This window comes from Culex quinquefasciatus, chromosome 1 (assembly GCF_015732765.1).
Source record: "Culex quinquefasciatus strain JHB chromosome 1, VPISU_Cqui_1.0_pri_paternal, whole genome shotgun sequence".
In the NCBI taxonomy this organism is placed as follows: Eukaryota; Metazoa; Arthropoda; class Insecta; order Diptera; family Culicidae; genus Culex; species Culex quinquefasciatus.
Window position 1 is genome coordinate 106,668,037 of NC_051861.1, and position 18,730 is coordinate 106,686,766.

The following is an 18,730-nucleotide window of genomic DNA, read 5'->3' on the forward strand; positions in this document are numbered from 1 at the left end:
TAATCCAGAAGAGAAAGCAGCTTCCGATCCATTGTTGACGCTAGTGGCGCAACTTATTCCTGGTGGAAATGTTCCCGGATTTGGAAATTTGGTCAGGAGATGACCAGTCGGATGTTTCTGCTGCGTCCACCCCGAGAAAAAGGGATGATAACAGGAGCTTCATCTAGGAACGGTACTTTTCGCGGCTCACATTGTTTAATGTTGACTTTTTTTTTAATTCCAGGCAAATTAATATAAGTCGCTTACTGACCGTTGGCAACCGCAGGCGCAGGGCGAGTTCTGCACTCCGTTGAACTTGAACATATCTTCGGCGATCCAGGAGATCGAACCGAAGATCAACATCAAGAGCATGGACGTGGGCAGTCAGCTGAAGTCGTGCAGCGACATTGACATCGATGAACCGGCGGTGGGGGAAGTGTGGCACTCAAAAAGCGGAATCTGCGGGCAACATTTTCAAGAACACGCTATGGAAGAAGGAGAAGGAACTGTGCGAACAATGGCAGCATGGACGCTCGACCATTGATCTTGACGAGACAGACAAATCGGCCTCGGTGATAACGGCCCACTGGACATCGGTTCGCGACACGGTCCGAAAGATCGAAACATTGGCTTTGACTACCTTCCTGGCCGTAAGTTGTGGAGATCTTGCTGGAGCTGGAGAAGACGATCGAGCGCCGATGGAAGGCAAACCAAAACCTTCGGTATGCCATCGTGGTTCTGACCAACAATACGCAGAAAAAGAAGAAAGGACTGCTGCAACACCAGCAGTACCCGGAGACGCCGCTGTTCAATCCAAATTTACATCTCTTCATTCGTCGCAGATTGACCAACGGCACGTCGAGCAGCATCATTATGCGTACAGTGTACCGGGAAAGCATAGTGTCCAGCACCAATCTACCGAGGCTGGACAAACAGTCTGACGCAGGCGCAACTGGGAAGTGTTTGAAAGACCAAGCTGACGACCCGTGTGACGGTCAATATGCGGAAAATCTCGCGACGTGGCTCGGACATCGGTACCAGCTCGGCACCTTCACGGCCATGCTCGTTCATCGTGGAGGACGAGTTCGCCCAACCACCGTCGGGTTATGTGAAGCCGCACCACCTGCATCAACGGGAACAGCAGCTCTTTTCCGCCAGTTCTGTGGCACCTGCTGAAGTCGATCGCGGCCGTACAAAGTTCGGGTGTCCACGAGAGCCATCCTATGTCGTCAGTTGCCGGGGATCGCCGGAATATGTGCACCCCGGTGAAGAGTGGATCACGTGGCGACCTGTTCGTATGCTGCAACTGTGCAAACTCGATGGTGCCAGCAGACAGTCTGAATGTTGAGTTAAACTTTATTTTTTGTGAACTAATTTATACTAATCCATATTTGTTTGCAGTGCCTTCGGGGAGTTGCATCGGCATGTCGGTCGCATTTAGTGAGTTAAATTTTCCGCGCAAAAGTTTACTCTCAATGTTCGACGAAATCTGGACTTAATCCACATTCTGGGGACGCCTTCCTCGCGGCAGATGCTGATGCCACCGGTGAGTATACAGAAAAGGCTCCTCGATCTTCACTTTGACGTGATCTTTTACTTCTTCTAGAACGCCCGCTCACCCGAAGATCTGTACATTGGTAGTACATTGTACATTGTCCGGGGTAGCTACAGCTGGGGTCCATGAAAACAGTGCAAACGACAAGGTGGAAACCGTTGCCAAAAGTCGGTTCTTTCTTTTTGGTCGCTGCAGGCGGAGTACCAAAGGTCAAAACAAAGGAGAAAATGTTGAGATCGCTGTTGTCCAGCGGGAAGAAGAACAAGAGTCGCGAAGTGATGAAGAGCGTTGGCGAAGCGGTTGGTTCGATCTAGGACGAGTTCGAGACTCGCTTCAACCTTGGCGTGTACTCGACCGGTATCAAGATCGCTGCCACTCTCTGTATAGGCAAAAACAGCTGGAGAAATACGTCGCGGAGATCCCGAACATGTTGGTCTGGACCACACCGCAGCGCCGTTGTACGGCTCAACCTTTCCTTGAACGTGTTGCGATTTCCTGTTCTCAATGTATCGATTCGATTCATAATAAATGCTAGGGGATGAGTGGTGACCAAGAGGGGTGGGGTGGGGGGGAGGTGGTGGTTTCGTAATTTTTTGATGACGCGGATTGTTATTTCGCTATCCTGATATTTAAAAAAATGCTATTTTGCTATCTTGATTTTCTTCTAATTGAGCTATTTTGCCATTATACTATTTTGATGTATTGCTATTTAACTTGGTTAACTATCTTGCTATTTTTATGAATTATGCTATTTAGCTATTTTACTCTTTTACTTTTTTGATATTCTGCTTTTGCCCTCCTCACCTCAATGAGGAAAGGCTATAAAATCACTCGAAAAATGAACTTCTTTATTCGACATCCACATTCGAGCTGTCACCGTCGGCGCGTAAACATCGTCGTCGAATTGTAGCTCTCGCGAAAGTTAATTTATTAGTGCTCCCGGTGTGTTACCCAGCACCCTGGGGAAACGAAAGCAGCCCAAGCCGCCGCCGCTGCCCGGCGAAGGCGATTCCGGCCGGGATAGTGCATCGCAGATCGTGCAGCGGGTGGACTACAAGAAGGCCCGCAAACAGCAGAAAGAAAAGGTGGTGACGCCGCCGTCTTCGAGACGACGCCGAAGAAATTCCACCGGCGGTATCTTATCGATTTCGGACCAGCTCAACGAACATCGGCCACTGACCCAACCCGGGAGGTCTTCCGGAGGATTCCCGACGGCGAATCAGTTCGAGATGCTCGACTTCGACATCTCCGGCGACGAGGCAGAAAACGTAAACAATGGCGGCGGTGGTGGAACTTTTGCCGTTGGTGATGGTGCTGCTGGTGGTGATGCTGCTGGTAGTAATGTGAAAAATCCGCCTCCTGCTCCCGCAAAAATACGCTGTCCGCCGATCTTCGTCCACGGTTCCAGTGTCCCAGCGCTTAACCGACTGATGTCAACAACCCAGCTGGGCGCCGACGATTACCACCTGCGGGTAAACAAAGGGTACATCCAGATCAGGGTGTCGACTAAATCCCACTTTATTTCTGTGGTGAGTACTTTGAAGCAGGCAAATGTCCAGTTCTACACCCACGGGACCAGTGATGAAACCCCGGTGAAAATCGTCCTTTCCGGATTGCCAGTGTTTCCGGTAGAAGACGTTAGGCGGGAACTCGAAGATGTGTTTCTTCGTCCCACAAGTGTGCGCCAGATGGGGAAATCGAAGCACGGTGATTACGCGCTATACCTGCTGCAGTTTGAGAAGGGAACTGTAAAACTTCAGGAGCTGCAACAAATCAAGGCGCTGTTCAACGTGATCGTCCGTTGGAGGCACTACTCCAAGAAGAAGTCGGACGTCGTCCAGTGTTTCCGGTGCCAGCAGTACGGCCACGGGATGAGAAACTGCCATCTGGAGGCCAAGTGCGTGAAGTGTGGTGAGCGCCACCAGACGACCGCATGCGCACTCCCCGCGCGAGCCGACGTCGTGGTCAACGACGACCGCTCACAAATCCGTTGTGCTAACTGCAGCCAAAATCACACAGCGAATTACAAGGGTTGCCCCACCCGCCTCAAGTACCTGCAGGACTTGAAGGCAAAGAAGAAAACGAGTCCCGCCAGCAGAAGCAACCTTCCGAAGGTGTCTGCAGTTCCTGCGCCTGCCCCCAGGCCACAAGGTGGCGACTTGAGCCAGCTGCTCGGAAGCATCGCGAATCCTGGGGTCTCGTACTCGCAAGCCGTGCAGGGCCAGCCCGAGTCGTCAACTTTGTTCACCGTCGAGGAGTTCATGTGCCTAGCCAGTGAACTCTTCACTAGGCTCTCGAATTGCCAGTCGAAGGCCATGCAATTCCTCGCCCTCAGCGAGCTCATTATCAAGTTTGTTTATAATGGCCAACCTTAGCTCGCTGAAGGTGATGAATTGGAACTGCCGTTCCATCCGCAACAAGGTTGTGGAATTTTTCCACTTCCTCGAAGCTCACGAAATCGACATCGCTGCAATCACGGAGACCTGGCTGCAGCTCAACAACTCGGTGTACCACGAAAGCTACACCATTGTTCGCGCGGACCGTCACTCACCGGATGCTGCTCGAGGGGGAGGAGTTGCACTTCTGGTGCGTAACGGGATAAAGTACTCCAAGCTCGAAACTTCGTCCCGGGCAATCGAGTCCGTTGGGATCACGATCAATGTGGATCCCGCACCAGTGAACATCGTTGCTGTTTACTACCCTGGCTCGACCCGCAGGGCAACGCTTTGTCAGTTCCGACGCGAAATACGGCAGCTCAGCAGCATCGATGGGTCAGTCTTCCTGGTGGGTGACCTGAACGCGCGACATAGGATGTGGAACTGTGCCAGGGCCAACAAAGCAGGACAAATCTTGCACCAAGAGTACGAGTCCAAGGACATCTACATACACGCTCCGGATACTCCCACCCGCTGCCCCGCTGGACGAGGGAGGCCTTCCACGTTGGACCTGGTCATCTCAAACAACCTGGTGCAGATGTCGAAGCCGATAACGCACGTCGAACTGTCGTCGGACCATCTGCCGGTCACTTTTACGATCGACGCTGACGTTCCAGTCGCCCCGGCTGGAAGACTCGTCCGATGCTTCGACAGAGCGAACTGGATTACATATGCTCGCTCGATCGAGCGGGAGGTCGACCTTAACGCAAGCTGGATCAACGATTTGGATCGCTCGGAGAAAATCGACGACGCCATCGACAAGTTCACCGCCATCCTGAAAGCTGCTGAGGAATCCGCTGTCCCTTCGCGTAGGATCCTACCTCAGAAGAAAGACATTCCCGACGAGCTGAAGCTGCTAATCCGGCTGAGGAACGTACGGCGTAGGCAGTTCATCCGAAGACGTGACCCGCTCATCGGAGCGGTGGTGACCCACCTGAACAACGTCATCAGCACCAAAAGCGCCGAACACCGCTACAAAAACTTCGGCTCCTTACTAAGGACGCTGGACAACGGCAGCAACAAGTTCTGGAAGCTTACCCGCAACCTCCGGAACACGGTCAAGTACAGTCCCCCGCTGAACGTCAACGGAGACCTCGTAGCGAGCCCTTCAGCGAAAGCCGAAGCGCTCGCTAGTGCATTCGCCGCTGCCCACAACAACGAGCAACAAAGTGATCCCGAAACATCGGCTGCTGTGGAGAACGCGCTTGGCCACATACGAGCGACAACTCCTCCCGTGCCTCCGGCCGCCCTTGTCAAGCCGAAAGAGGTCAAGGCGATCATCCGCACGCTCAAAAACCGGAAGTCTCCTGGGCAAGACGGAATCCGGAATACGTGCCTCAAGCAGCTGCCAAGAAAAGGGTTGGTCGTCCTGACCAAAATCTTCAACGCTTGCCTGGCCTTGGGCTACTTTCCGGCCGGCTGGAAACACGCGAACGTGATCGCCATCCCAAAGGCGAACAAGGACATAACCAATCCAGGTAACTACCGCCCGATCAGCCTTTTGAGCAGCCTGAGCAAACTCCTGGAACGGGTGATCCTCGCCCGGATAAACCGTCACCTGGAGACGGAGCAACTCATTCCACACGAGCAGTTCGGCTTCAAGCCGGGCACTCAACGGTGCACCAACTCGCCCGTATCTCGGAGATGGTGAAGCGCGGTTTCCTGGCGGGGAAGTCGACCGGCATGATCCTTCTCGACGTCGAAAAGGCCTACGACTCCGTGTGGCAGGACGCCGTGGTCTACAAGCTCTTCCGCTCGAACCTCCAACCGTTCCTGGTCAAGATTGTCGAGTCGTTCCTGACAAATCGGTCGTTTACGGTGACGGTGAATGGCGAGCGTTCCTCCGTCCACAACATCCCCTTCGGCGTGCCCCAAGGATCAGTGCTGAGCCCGACTCTCTACAACATCCTCACCTCCGACGTGCCGATGATCGATGGAGTGTCGTACGCATTCTTTGCGGATGACACTGCATACTTGGCATCGGGCAAGGACCCGAAGATCGTCGTCACCCACCTCCAAGCGGCACAGAACAACCTCGAGGAGTTTCAGCGGAAGTGGCGCATCAAGCTGAACGCTGGGAAAACCCAGTCCATCTTCTTCACCAGGAGGCGTGCTGCTCGGCACCTTCCCCGCAGATCGATCAGCGTCAACGGCCAGCCTGCAACGTGGGACGACGAAGTCACGTACCTGGGAGTGGTGCATGACAAGAAGCTAAAGTACGACAAGCACGTGAACTACATCATCGGGAAGGTGGATCGGTCCACCAAAGCGCTCTACTCCCTGCTGAATCGGCGGTCGAAGCTGAGCATCAAGAACAAGTCGCTGGTGGTCAAGTGCATCATCCGTCCAATGCTGACCTACGCTGCTGCGGTCTGGGGCAACTGCGCCAAATCGCACCGTAAGCGACTCCAGGTGAAGCAGAATAAGCTGCTCAAGATGGTGCACAACCTGGACCCGTGGTACCCGACCGACGATCTACACAAGCTGGCCGGCGTCGACACCGTCGACGCAAGCATCGAAAGGGCAACGAGAACCTTCAGGACTTCGTGTGGGATGTCAACGAATCCGCTCATCGAAGCACTCCTCCACCAACAACTGTGATATTAGTCTTTAAGCCAAACATAGATCTAGGGTTTTTTCTCAAAAATTATTTTCCTAAAAGAACACCCAGTTAGCAAAATCTAAACGTAGAAATATGTATCCTCCCTGCAAAGGCTTATGAATTGATCTCAGTTGAAAGGTTCTCCAAATCTCTGAATTGCAAATGTAACATCCTGGAGCAGAACAGTTAAATTCTAATAAAAACACAATTGAATTGAATTGAAAATTTATTCGACATCGTAGACCCGCCTCCACGTATACCTATCGACTCAGACTCAAATTCTGAACAAATGTCTGTGCGTGTGTATGTCTGTAAGTCCATGCACCGAAAAATATGCACACGATTATCTCCGGACAGGCTGAACCGATTTGGACCGTTTTGGTCTCATTCGATCCGTCTTGGGGTCCCACAAGACTCTAGTTAATATTATGATGTTTAGAAAAGTAGTTCAAAAGTCATGCTAAAAACAAAACAAAAAAGTTGTCCTGATCTATCATGCGACCCATCGTTGGATAGGCAACCGAAAGACCTTTCCAACAAGCCCAAAAGATTGAAGATATGACAACCCTATCAAAAGTTTAAGTACTTTAGTGTTTTTAATACACTTTTTTTGAAGCCGGATCTCAGATATTTTGAAAAAAATAAGTTTTATTTATAAACTTTTTTAAGGCTGTGTAGTGTTTTTACTTTATGAATGCGAGGAAGGCACCAACCACCTAAAGGTGGATTAAGTAACGTTTTCAATGGCTCAATTTCCTTTTTAAATATTTTAAAATCTTTAAAAAATATCCTCAATTAAGGAATGAGGTGGTAATTAATTTACTAATAGGAAACAGTCGTTGGCCACCAACGGCGCCCGCCATGTCAGTTTGTAGATCTTGAGGGGATGGGACGGGAATGTTAGTTAGCACAGGCTGCTACCAAGGGTGGGATCTATACAATATCCACACCTCCGCGTGTGCCGGAAAACTACCTCTACTTGGGATTTTTTTTAGTGGGAAAGGGTAATGGCCAGGATTCATCATAGAGGATGATTATGTTGCCCAATAATCAATGAATTTCGTTGAGTGATAGAGTGATGTATTATGTATTCTCACGGCAAACAATCGGAAAGATTGAATCAAAATTATGTGCAATTAAAAGGTGAAATATTATACTCATTTACGTAGAGTTGATCTGAGACTATTAATACTTTTAAGTTTTTATAAGATGAGCTCAAGATTCACCGACGACGAAGGACGCGAAAAAAACATGCAATCCGATCGCAAAACGGACTGGCTCAACTGTCATTTTTCATTCAGAGTCAGCCGCACCTTCACACCGATAACAAAATTCATGCCATTTCAATAACAAATACTGTTAAAATAACAGAAAGTGTTATGGAAACTTCAAATGAGCATGAGCATGAGCATGAGCATGGTTGACTGCCAATGAGCTGCTACTCCGTTATTGACAGATCAGCTGAAGTTAAACAATGAATCAAAAATGATCAGTGGGAGCCAACCATCCGTTCACTGTTTAACCCCTGAAGACCCCGACTTTATTAGTCAATACCGGCGCCCTCCCAAGAAGCCTGCAGTACAACGAAAGGGAGGAATGTTAGTCCGATAGTTGAAGTTGCAGACTCATCAAGCACATAGTTTTTCGCTATATACTTGTTGATACCGCTTGAGACCGTTGAATCCACAGCATCTCCTTCAAGCATCACGTGATTAATTTTTTTTTGGGTTAGTGGGATAAGGTTTTGGCTTTTCGATGCCTCCCGAGCTACGACGCTATGGGGAGGACTTTCATAACAGACCCGTCGGCGAGCCTTCCGAGCAACGATGCTATGGGAAGGTCTTTCTGGTTAACACACAAAATCACTCACACACAGTTATGTTGCTCCACTATTAACTCAACGATCCAAATTGTCAGTGCGTCTTTCGTTCATTATATAGAATTGACTTTTTCACCACAAAAAAATTAAAACTTATTCGAAAAATTTAAACACAATCCACCCGACAACGTGCCTTCCGATCAACGATGATATAGGAAGGGCTTTGAAAATCACAAAAGAAATCACTTTTCACTCCGCATATTTTTCACGACCACGCGCTCCCTTTGCCAATTATGCACTGATGACGCTGCATTTTCAGAGGGTAATCTTCTCCTCGCAGCACACAATACACGATAAAAATGCGAAACAAAAGGCACACAAAAAAAATCACTTTTCACTCCGAATATTTTTTACGACCACGCGTTCCCTTTGCCAATTATGCACTCGAACAGCGACACAAAAGAGACGGAAAATAACACGAAAAAACAGGACTGCGCGTCCCACAAGCACCGCACTACTGATGCCATTGTTTAATTATCACAGAAAGTGTTATGGAAACTTCAAATCATAACAAAGTTTGTTATTGGCCAAATGTTATTGGGATGATCGGATTAGTTGTTAAAATAACAAAAAATAATTACAAAGATTTGTTCATAAAAATATTATTAGTCTGCTATTACAATAACAATCAAATAACAAAAAAAATCATGTCGACGAATAACAAATCATGTTAAAAATAACATAATATTTTATTGGCCTTGTATTTTCAATTATCAAAAAATGTTATTTCCAAGTTATTTCCGTCTGCTCGGACAAACATCAACTTAAAATCGTCTGAAAATTAAAAAATTGGCAAAATCTGTCGAAATCTGGAGCAAAGCTCTATCTTTATTCTGTCGGGCACTTGAAAAATCTGGTATTCCCAGATTTATCTGGCAACCCGGCAACCATCCCCGCCATCACCATAATCGTTTGGTTGAATTCAAATGCCATATCAACAACAACCATCACAAAACCAAGCACAACTTTCCAACCCTAGATGGACGAAAGCGGGTCAATTTTGCGGTCTGCGAAAGTTTACGACGAAATGCTATCTGCAGTGGAACATATTTTGACAAAACTTTTCGCAAGTTGCAGGATCCATGATGTATGCGGTTACATTATGATTTGGTACTGGCAACACTGGTGGATGTGTTTGCCTTACTCACCTTCCTCGTCCAGCAGTATGTTGTCCGGCTTGATATCCCTGGGAAAATAGGAGGAGAAAAAAAAAAGAAAATTCAGAAAAATGGGAGCTTTAGTATCGGTTGGTGGTGGAAAAAGAGCAGGGAGTCGCAAAAATCGTATGAATAAGTAATGAATGTAAGACTGCGCTGAAAATAAATGATGTAATAAAATGAGGAATTTGATATGCATTATTCATTATTATTGCGTTTGGACGGCCAACCAGCAGTCCAGCAGCAGCAGTTTGGTTGGCCAACATAATACGCTTCAGGGGATGATGGAAAGTTTCAACACTGAAAGCACTGAACAAAAAATCACATCTATTTTGAATGCAATGTTTTAGATGGAAAGGATACTACTGAACTTCACCTTAAGCAATTCTAAATTTTGACGTTTTGAAAATTTATTGTCGCCGCGGCACTAAACCGAATTGAGCAAGTTTAACTCTCGCGACGATTTTCTGTCGCGAAATATCTGTCAAGCATGTTTAAGTGATTTTGAATCAGTGTGTTTGCTTTTTTTGTTTTGACGGCTTTGGATGATGAGAAAAACGTGGCTGGTCTTTTCTGGTCTGCCAAGGAAATTGAATGCTTTAGATTAAATTATTGTTTCAAATCTTGGTTTTCAGTACTACTACCACTAGAACTGTTTCATTTGGGGTACCGTAAACCGGGGTGACTTTGATAGGATTTCAATTTGTTTTTAGAATATTTTCCAACAGGTACGGGTTTTCTCAAGATTATTATTTTTAAAACATGTACTGGGGTAGACTACACAAAGTCCATGCACTATTTCGGAAAATAGTTTTTTCAATAATGTTTAGAAAAATAGTTACGTTAAAAATTCTTAGTTTTAATTCCGGGGTGACTTTGAGAGTCATAGTTTTTTCTTGAAAAAATCATATTTAAGATGTTCAAACTTTATTTGTACGCTAAATGTACCATCACTAAAGTAGCTGATATAGTTTTTAAGAAAAAAAATCAATGTTTATATTTAGTTAACTAAGTGTATAAGCTTTTTAGCAAAATACATATAAAGGAGAATGGGCGAATTTGGTCCAAGGATGTACACGAACGTGACCAACTTTTTTCGAAAGATCTCGCCGAGACATGAAAAAAAGTCTTCTGGACCAACTCTCTAAACCCCGGGGTTCAAAAGTTACATGCTGTTGAAGTTTGAGGATTTTGAGTAAAAATATACAAAAAAATCGGATTTTTGCTATTTCTAAAATCATTTATAAAATCTCTGTTTCATTATGGATTTCGATTTTCTTGACTTCATTCGACGCGTATCAGCAAAAACTATGAATTCTGATATATCTTAGCATGATTGAAACATGATTTCACTTTTTTTATCCGTTTGAACCGTTTGTGCAAGAGGCATCCCGTAGAAACAAGTCGAAACTTCAAGGTTTTGAAAACGGATCCGACCCAAACTGCTTCAGTGAGTATGGAAGGCTTCAGTGCAATGTTGTAACAACTTATTGGGATGGTCTGAGTCATCCGAGAACTCCTTGGAGTTAAGACCGGTGAGTCTACCGCCGTAACAAGCAAGATTTCGGCGGTTTTTGACCCCGGAATATACCCGCATAGCTTCAGTCAGTATGGTAGACTGCTTTGTTAATGTGTTGGGATGTCTTTGGTCATCCTAGGACTCCCTGGAGTTATGATCTGTAGGCTGTTACAAGGACTCCCTGGAATGGTCCAGAACATCCCAACATAACAGCAATACAGTCTGCCATACTCACTGAATCTTTGCGATTATGATGCGCGGTTAAAAATTGTCGACCTTTTTCTTGTTACAGTGACCCAAATATCTTAATTCCAGGGAGTCCTAGGATGACCAAAGACATCTTAACACATTAAGAAAGCAGTTTACCATACTGACTGAAGCTATGCGGGTATGTTCCGGGGTCAAAATCCGTCGACCTCTTGCTTGTTACGGCTGTAGCTCCACAGATCATAACTCCAGGGAGTCCTTGGATGACCCAGGACATCCTAACATATTAGCAAAGCAGTCTACCACACTCTCTGAAGCTATGCGGGTATGTTCCGTTGTCAAAACCGGTCGACATGTTGCTTGTTACGGTAGTAGACCCACAGATCTTAACTCCAGGGAGTCCTAGGAGAACCCAGGACACTCCAACACATCAGCATAGTAGTCTACCATACTCACTGAAGCCATGCGGGTATGATCAGTGGTCAAAACCGCCGACATCTTGCTTGTTACGGCGGTAGACTCGCCGGTCTTAACTCCAAGGAGTTCTCGGATGACTCAGACCATCCCAATAAGTTGTTACAACATTGCACTGAAGCCTTCCATACTCACTGAAGCAGTCTGGGTCGGATCCGGTTTCAATACCTTGAAGTTTCAACTTTTTTCTATGGGATGCCTCTTGTACAAACGGTTCAAACGTATAAAAACAAGAAAAATCATGTTTCAATCATGCTAAGACATATTAGAACTCATAGTTTTTGCTGATACGCGTCGAATGAAGTCAAGATGAGCAAAATCCATGATAAAATGGAGATTTTATAAATGATTTTAGAATTAGCAAAAATCCGATTTTTTGTACATTTTTACCCAAAATTCTCAAACTTCAACAGCATGTAACTTTTGAACCCCGGGGTTTAGAGAGTTGGTCCGGAAGACTTTTTTTCATGTCTCGGCGAGATCTTTCGAAAAAAGTTGGTCCCGTTCGTGTACATCCTTGGACCAGCTCCCATACAAATTTGCCCATTCTCCTTTTAGGTAAAATTGTTAAAAAGTCGGAATTTTGCCTGAAATTTGTTAAAACTTGTTTTGTTTATAACAAAAAATAAAAATAAAATTATCGATTTATATTGCATTTTATACTGAATTTCAAGCACGAATCACAGATTTTCACATTTTGCATGAAATTTGTTCAACTCAAATTGCCTATAAATTTGGAGATTTTTTTATATTGTGTTTTAAAAACACATATTATTTATTATTTACAAACTTTTTTAACCTTCTCCTAGTGGAAAATTGTCAAAAGAATCCGAAAATGCATTCCGTTTTCCGATTAATAATCATGTTCATTGAGAAAATCATGACACTTTGAGAAGTTTAAAATAATGACTTTCATCAACATTTTCTTAACTATAGTTAACTAACTTTTTAAATTTGTCAAAATTTTATGAAAAGTTCTGCTTAAGGTAGTATGAACACTTCTCTACCACGGTCAGTATGTTTCTAAACCATTCCTTACGTATTTTAATTGTACTCTTCATTTTGCGGAAAAATCGCAAACCTATCAAAGTCACCCCGTTTTACGGTAATTTATGAAGTTCAGTCAGTTTCCAGCTCCAGGAAAAGACGCAAAAGGGAAAAATTCTTGGTTAAGTTGCTGATTACGGATCGATTACCGTCTGAATAAAACAAAAATAAGTGGCCTCATTGTCGAGGGACCTCAATCCGGTCCGTTGTGTCCTCTCACCGGGAGAGTTTTGCCGATGCGGGATGTTGCGGGTGTCGATTGAATAAGCTCTATAGCGTCAAAATGGGAAGACCCAGCCACCAATTTGAAAATCAAAAGCGCCGTAATTGTACTCTCCAAGCTAGACATCATGAAATGGTCTATCCGGATGATCGAATCCACGCTCACAGAACGATTTCCGGTAGATTTTCGTGATCGATTCCATGCTCCGTGTAAGACGCGGCGCGAGTCTTGTCGCAGCTCAACTGGCGACATTTCAGTTTGGTGCCGCGGCGAAATTTTGTTTTGGTTTCGCGTGTGACATTTGAGGTACACTCAGAAAAGAAACAACAGAAAATTGCTTCGCGAGATGAAAAATACTCGCGCTGTTATTTCGATTTATTTCAAAAACCACAATATTTTGGACTTTTGTGTGATTTCAGTTGGGTTTGTACAACTGCTACCTTCACAATACCAGACTTTTGGGGGAGCACTTAAATTGCACTTAATATTTCAGGACCACCCCCGCTCTCTGTAATGGCATGGCATATGTTGTATCGGCGGCCCAAAAGCAGGGCAGTGGCCATTTGTGGGGAGTTTTTTTTTGCTACATTATTAACTTAGAAGAGTAAGCTCAGGGACGAGGAACGTGGCTTCAGTTTAGAACGATGAAGTAACCAACAAATTTGGGCCGTCTGGAATTCAAGTATCAAAATTGTAACTTGTAAATGAGCAATTCCAGCTCAAATCAGGAATTTTTCTGGTACTTTTGTACCCGACCCTCTCCGATTTCAATGAAACTTTTGAGACATGTTATCCTAGACCTACACCCAAAATTCAGAGTCGAGATAATCGTTCTCTCAAAATTTATTGAGGGCTCAGTTCCAAAATCGATAGAATAATGGTACCAACTCACACCATCATAACAAATGAGTTCATTCGTTATTTGAATCAATAAATCTCCAACAAGTGTCATACATCGACTTCTGACTTCTCCTTGGTCACCAAGCTGTGGTGGCCGAGGCAGCTAAGTCATAGGATTGGTTTATCAAAGGTCTCTGGTTCGATTCCCGTTGTCGGCACTTTTGGTTTTTTGTTTGACGGATGAACTTTTTTTTGCAAATGAACCTCGAGAGAATAGTTCTATCGCCCATCTCGAGCTGTGTTCTCTGCGTCCGTGAATGGTACCACTATTCTCTCGACTCGAGACCATCATTCTCTCGGACTAGCGCTGCCAGTTTTGGGTGTATATAAGCCATTTTTGTGTATATGGAGCCAATAGTACTCGAAAATAACATTTGAGAAGGGCGTAAGGTATTTAAATATTTTTGTATTTTGCAATTTAAAAATTACTGTGTCTCGAAGCCATTGCGTCGTATCAAAAAGTGGTCCAAGACAAACTTGTAGGAAATTGGATGGGCTTTCTGAAAAATACACTGAAACAAAAATACACGCCACTTCTAGGAGATTTTTTGATTTTTAAGTCTAAAACTTAAATTTAAAGGTGTTGTCACGATTTTTTTTCGTTCAAAATTTTTGAGGAAATAGCCTAAGATGTTACCAAAAGACTGACGAAAAATGCAGGATGGTATGTCTCTCCTAAAAAAATACAAAAATCATTTACTAAAACTGTTTTTTTGAAAAGTGGTCTAAACGTCAAAATTTTGAAAAAACCCACAGTGAGAATCGATTCTCCAGACAATTTTACATAAAAGTCTCCATATTGACCATTATCCTATGTCCAATCCTTGGGAAGATACAGCGGTTTTAAAAATAAAAATGATGAAAAAATTGGTTTTTTTGGTGGTTTTTGGCAATTTCTATAAGACAGACTTGGTTTTTCAGTCTCGTAAATATTTTTACCGGAAAGCTCGTCCAATTTCCCATAAGTTTGCCTTTGACAGCTTTTTGATTTGACTCGTTTTGATATTTACGTAAGCTAATTTATTATCCAGGTTTCTACCACACTGAAAAAAATATTCTCTTTTCAGTTATTAACAATGTAATTAAGCTTATAACTGTAAGCCCATACATCCAATTGAAATGCTGTCAAAGGCAAACTTATGGGAAATTGGACGAGCTTTCCGGTAAAAATATTTACGAGACTGAAAAACCAAGTCTGTCATATAGAAATTGCCAAAAACCACCAAAAAACCCATTTTTTCATCATTTTTATTTTTAAAACCGCTGTATCTTCCCAAGGATTGGACATAGGACAATGGTCAATATAGAGACTTGTATGTAAAATTGTCTGGGAAACCGATTTCCACTATGGGTTTTTTTTTAATTTTGACGTTTAGACCACTTTTCAAAAAAACAGTTTTAGTGAATGATTTTTGTATTTTTTTAGGAGAGACATACCATCCTGCATTTTTCGTCAGTCTTTTGGTAACATCTTAGGCTATTTCCTCAAAAATTTTGAACGAAAAAAAATCGTGACATCACCTTTAAATTTAAGTTTTAGACTTAAAAATCAAAAAATCTCCTAGAAGTGGCGTGTATTTTTGTTTCAGTGTATTTTTTTCAGAAAGCCCATCCAATTTCCTACAAGTTTGTCTTGGACCACTTTTTGATACGACGCAATGGCTTCGAGACACAGTAATTTTTAAATTGCAAAATACAAAAATATTTAAATACCTTACGCCCTTCTCAAATGTTATTTTCGAGTACTATTGGCTCCATATACACAAAAATGGCTTATATAGGCCTAGGATAACATGTCTAAAAACTTTCATTGAAATCGGAGAGGGTCGGGTACAAAAGTACCAGAAAAAATCCTGATTTGAGCTGGAATTGCTCTGTACCATACTCTACGAAAAAATCTCTTCATTTCAGAACTTAACAGAAGGATTATAAAACCAAACGAGGTTTAAATCTAACCCATTTTGATCCAGGATCTGAATTAACAAAATGTATAAAAACGAGGAGAGGTTCTACATTACAATTGTTCATCAAACTGGACTAAATGTATGCATTGTGGCAAAATGCAATTTTTTCAAGCAATATTTTGTATGATAAGTGGCAACATGGAACGAGTTTTATTGGTTTATTTGTTTAACTAGAATTAGGAATCAAATAATGAAAATCTAAAATTAAAAAGCGTCCCAAAAATGCACGTGTGGCAAAGTAGCACGACAGTGACTTAAACCCAGCAAATAAGCGTACATATACGTATACGAAGGGATGTAAATATTTGAGATTGCTGTTTTGCGTCCCTGCCGTAGTCGTCTCGGGAAAACTGAGCAGGACATTTTGGGTTTGGTTTTGCTTGCAAAACTGGTTGGGGGAGAGGGCAAAGTTTAAGGGGCAGCAATACGACGAGAGTGTGTAATCTTTAGGGCGGCGGCGCCCCCTCCAAAAAGGAACAGTCAATTTGGGAGCGTTTTGCGGGGACATTTGGTTGTGTTGTTTTCCATTGTCTGGGCATATACTGAATTTTAAATAAAGTGTTCGAAGTTTATGATAAATTTTACAAGGTTTGCTCATTGGAAATCTTTAAAATAAAATTCAAATTTTCAAATTCAAAACCACCGTCGAACGGCATTTCATCGAAGAATCGTCCCACGCAAATCCTGCCCTACCACACTACCGGTATTGTTCGTGATAAACCGAGAAAGTTGTTTACGTTGCTCTTGTTATTTGTTGTTGTTGTTGCCGCACACAGCTTACAATGTCGTCGGTGGGGTGGTTTGCCCGCTCGCCCGGGGGGCGGGAAATATTAATAACCGACAATTATTACGCGCTCGGGGAAATGGAGCTGACTGAGTGACACACCACCACCCTCGTCACCGCAGAGAAACAACACCCACCACTAACCTATTATATTTGTGTGTCAACGTTGTGGTGTTTCATTTTACGGTAGTGGAAACTTTAAATTTACTGTTGTTGGAAATTGAAATCGAGAAATTATATTTCATAAAACGGAATTGATGAATCTTTAGAAAAAAACCTTGTGAGCAATTCTCTCAGATTTTGGTCACTCTTTTTTTTTGTATTTTTTAATCCGATTGAAACTTTTTTGATGCCTTCGGTATGCCCATAGAAGCCATTTTGCATCATTAGTTTGCCCACACAATTTTCCTTACAAATTTGGCAGCTGTCCATACAAAAATGATGTATGTAAATTCAAATATCTGTATCTTTTGAAAGAATTTTTTGATCGAATCGGTGTCTTCGGCAAAGTTGTAGGTATGGATACAGACTACACTGGAAAAAACTAAAAATTGATTTGCAAAAAACACTATTTTTTTTATCTGTTTCAGGGGACATCAACTTTTAAGAAATTTCCAGGTTGTGCAAAAAATCTTTGAAGTTATGATTTTTTGAATTAATACAGATTTTTTTTCAAAAAATCGAAATATTGGTCGCAAAATTTTGTCAACGTCATTTTTCGATGTAAAATCAAATTTGAAATCATAAATTACTTAAGTGAAATTTTGGTAAAGTTCACCGTTTTCAAGTTATAGCCTTTTTGATAACTTTTTCGTAAAAAGTCGCAGTTTTTCATTTTTTAAATTAGTGCACATGTATGCCCACTTTTGAAAAAAAAGTTTTTGAAAAGCTGAGAAAATTCTCTATATTCTGCGATTTTGAACTTTGTTAATACGACCCTTAGTTGCTGAGATATTGCTAAGCAAGTGAGCAATTCTCTACAAAAACCGGAAATGGTTTTTTTTTTGTATTTTTTGATTTGGCTCAAACTTTGTGAGGGCCTTCCCTAAGACCAAAAAAACTATTTTGTGTGATTGGTTTATCCATTTAAGTCTCCATACAATTTTGGCTGCTGTCCATACAAGAATGGTATGTAAATATTCAAACAGCTGTAACTTTTAAGTGAATTTTCTGATCAAGTCTTCAAGTCAAGACACCAAGTCTTCGGCAAAGTTGTAGGTATTGTTGAGGACTATTGAGTAAAAATAGGTACATGGAAAAAAAAATGCAGATTTTTTTCTCAACATTTTTTCACTAAAACTCAATTTCCCAAAATGCGTATTTTTTTTATTTTCGAGATTTTTTGATACATTTAAGGGGACAAAAATCCGCAACTTTTGAGCCATAGAGAAACATGGTCAAAAAATCTGCCGCTGAGTTATGAATTTTTGAAAAAAAACAGTGATTTTTGGAAAAAATCGAAGTTTCATGCAAAAAAAGTTTGACATTATTTTTTAATGCAAAATTGAATTTGCAATCGAAAAGTACTTTACAGATTTTTTGATAAAGGGCTCCGTTTTCAAGATATAGCCACCGAAAGTTTGATTTTAGCGAAATATTTGCAGTTTTTCAATTTTTAAAAATAGTGACCATGAGTGACCATTTCTAAAAATATTTTTTTGAGAAGTTCAGAAAATTTGCTATAAAATTGTCTAAGAGACATTGAAGATTGAACCTCGGGTTGCTGAGATAGAGCCGCTTTAAGAAAAAGAAACACGAAAATTGAAATTTTCTTAATCTCACCAAAACAACCCACCATTTTCTATTGACCATATCTCAGCAAATAATGGTCTGATTTTCAATTTTAATGCATGAAAAATACGTTTTTGATTTTTTTTTGAAATTTTTTAAATCAAGACTAGCATTTTAAATGGGCGTAATATTCAATGCTTGGCCCTTTAAAATGTTAGTCTTGATTTAAAAAATCTCAAAATATTTTTTTCGAAAAGATCGGAAAATTTCTCGA

At 42.6% G+C, this 18,730-nt stretch overlaps 1 protein-coding gene across 1 annotated transcript in view; it reads right to left on the reverse strand.

The window, feature by feature from the left end:
* The window catches only part of LOC6050385 (serine/threonine-protein kinase 32A), a 299,642-nt gene that overhangs the window by 61,559 nt on the left and 219,353 nt on the right, over nt 1-18,730 (reverse strand). Inside the window, exon 7 of the mRNA XM_038256038.1 lies at nt 9,599-9,636. Within this exon, the coding sequence (XP_038111966.1) occupies nt 9,599-9,636 (38 nt within the window). The remainder of the gene's footprint in view (nt 1-9,598; nt 9,637-18,730) is intronic.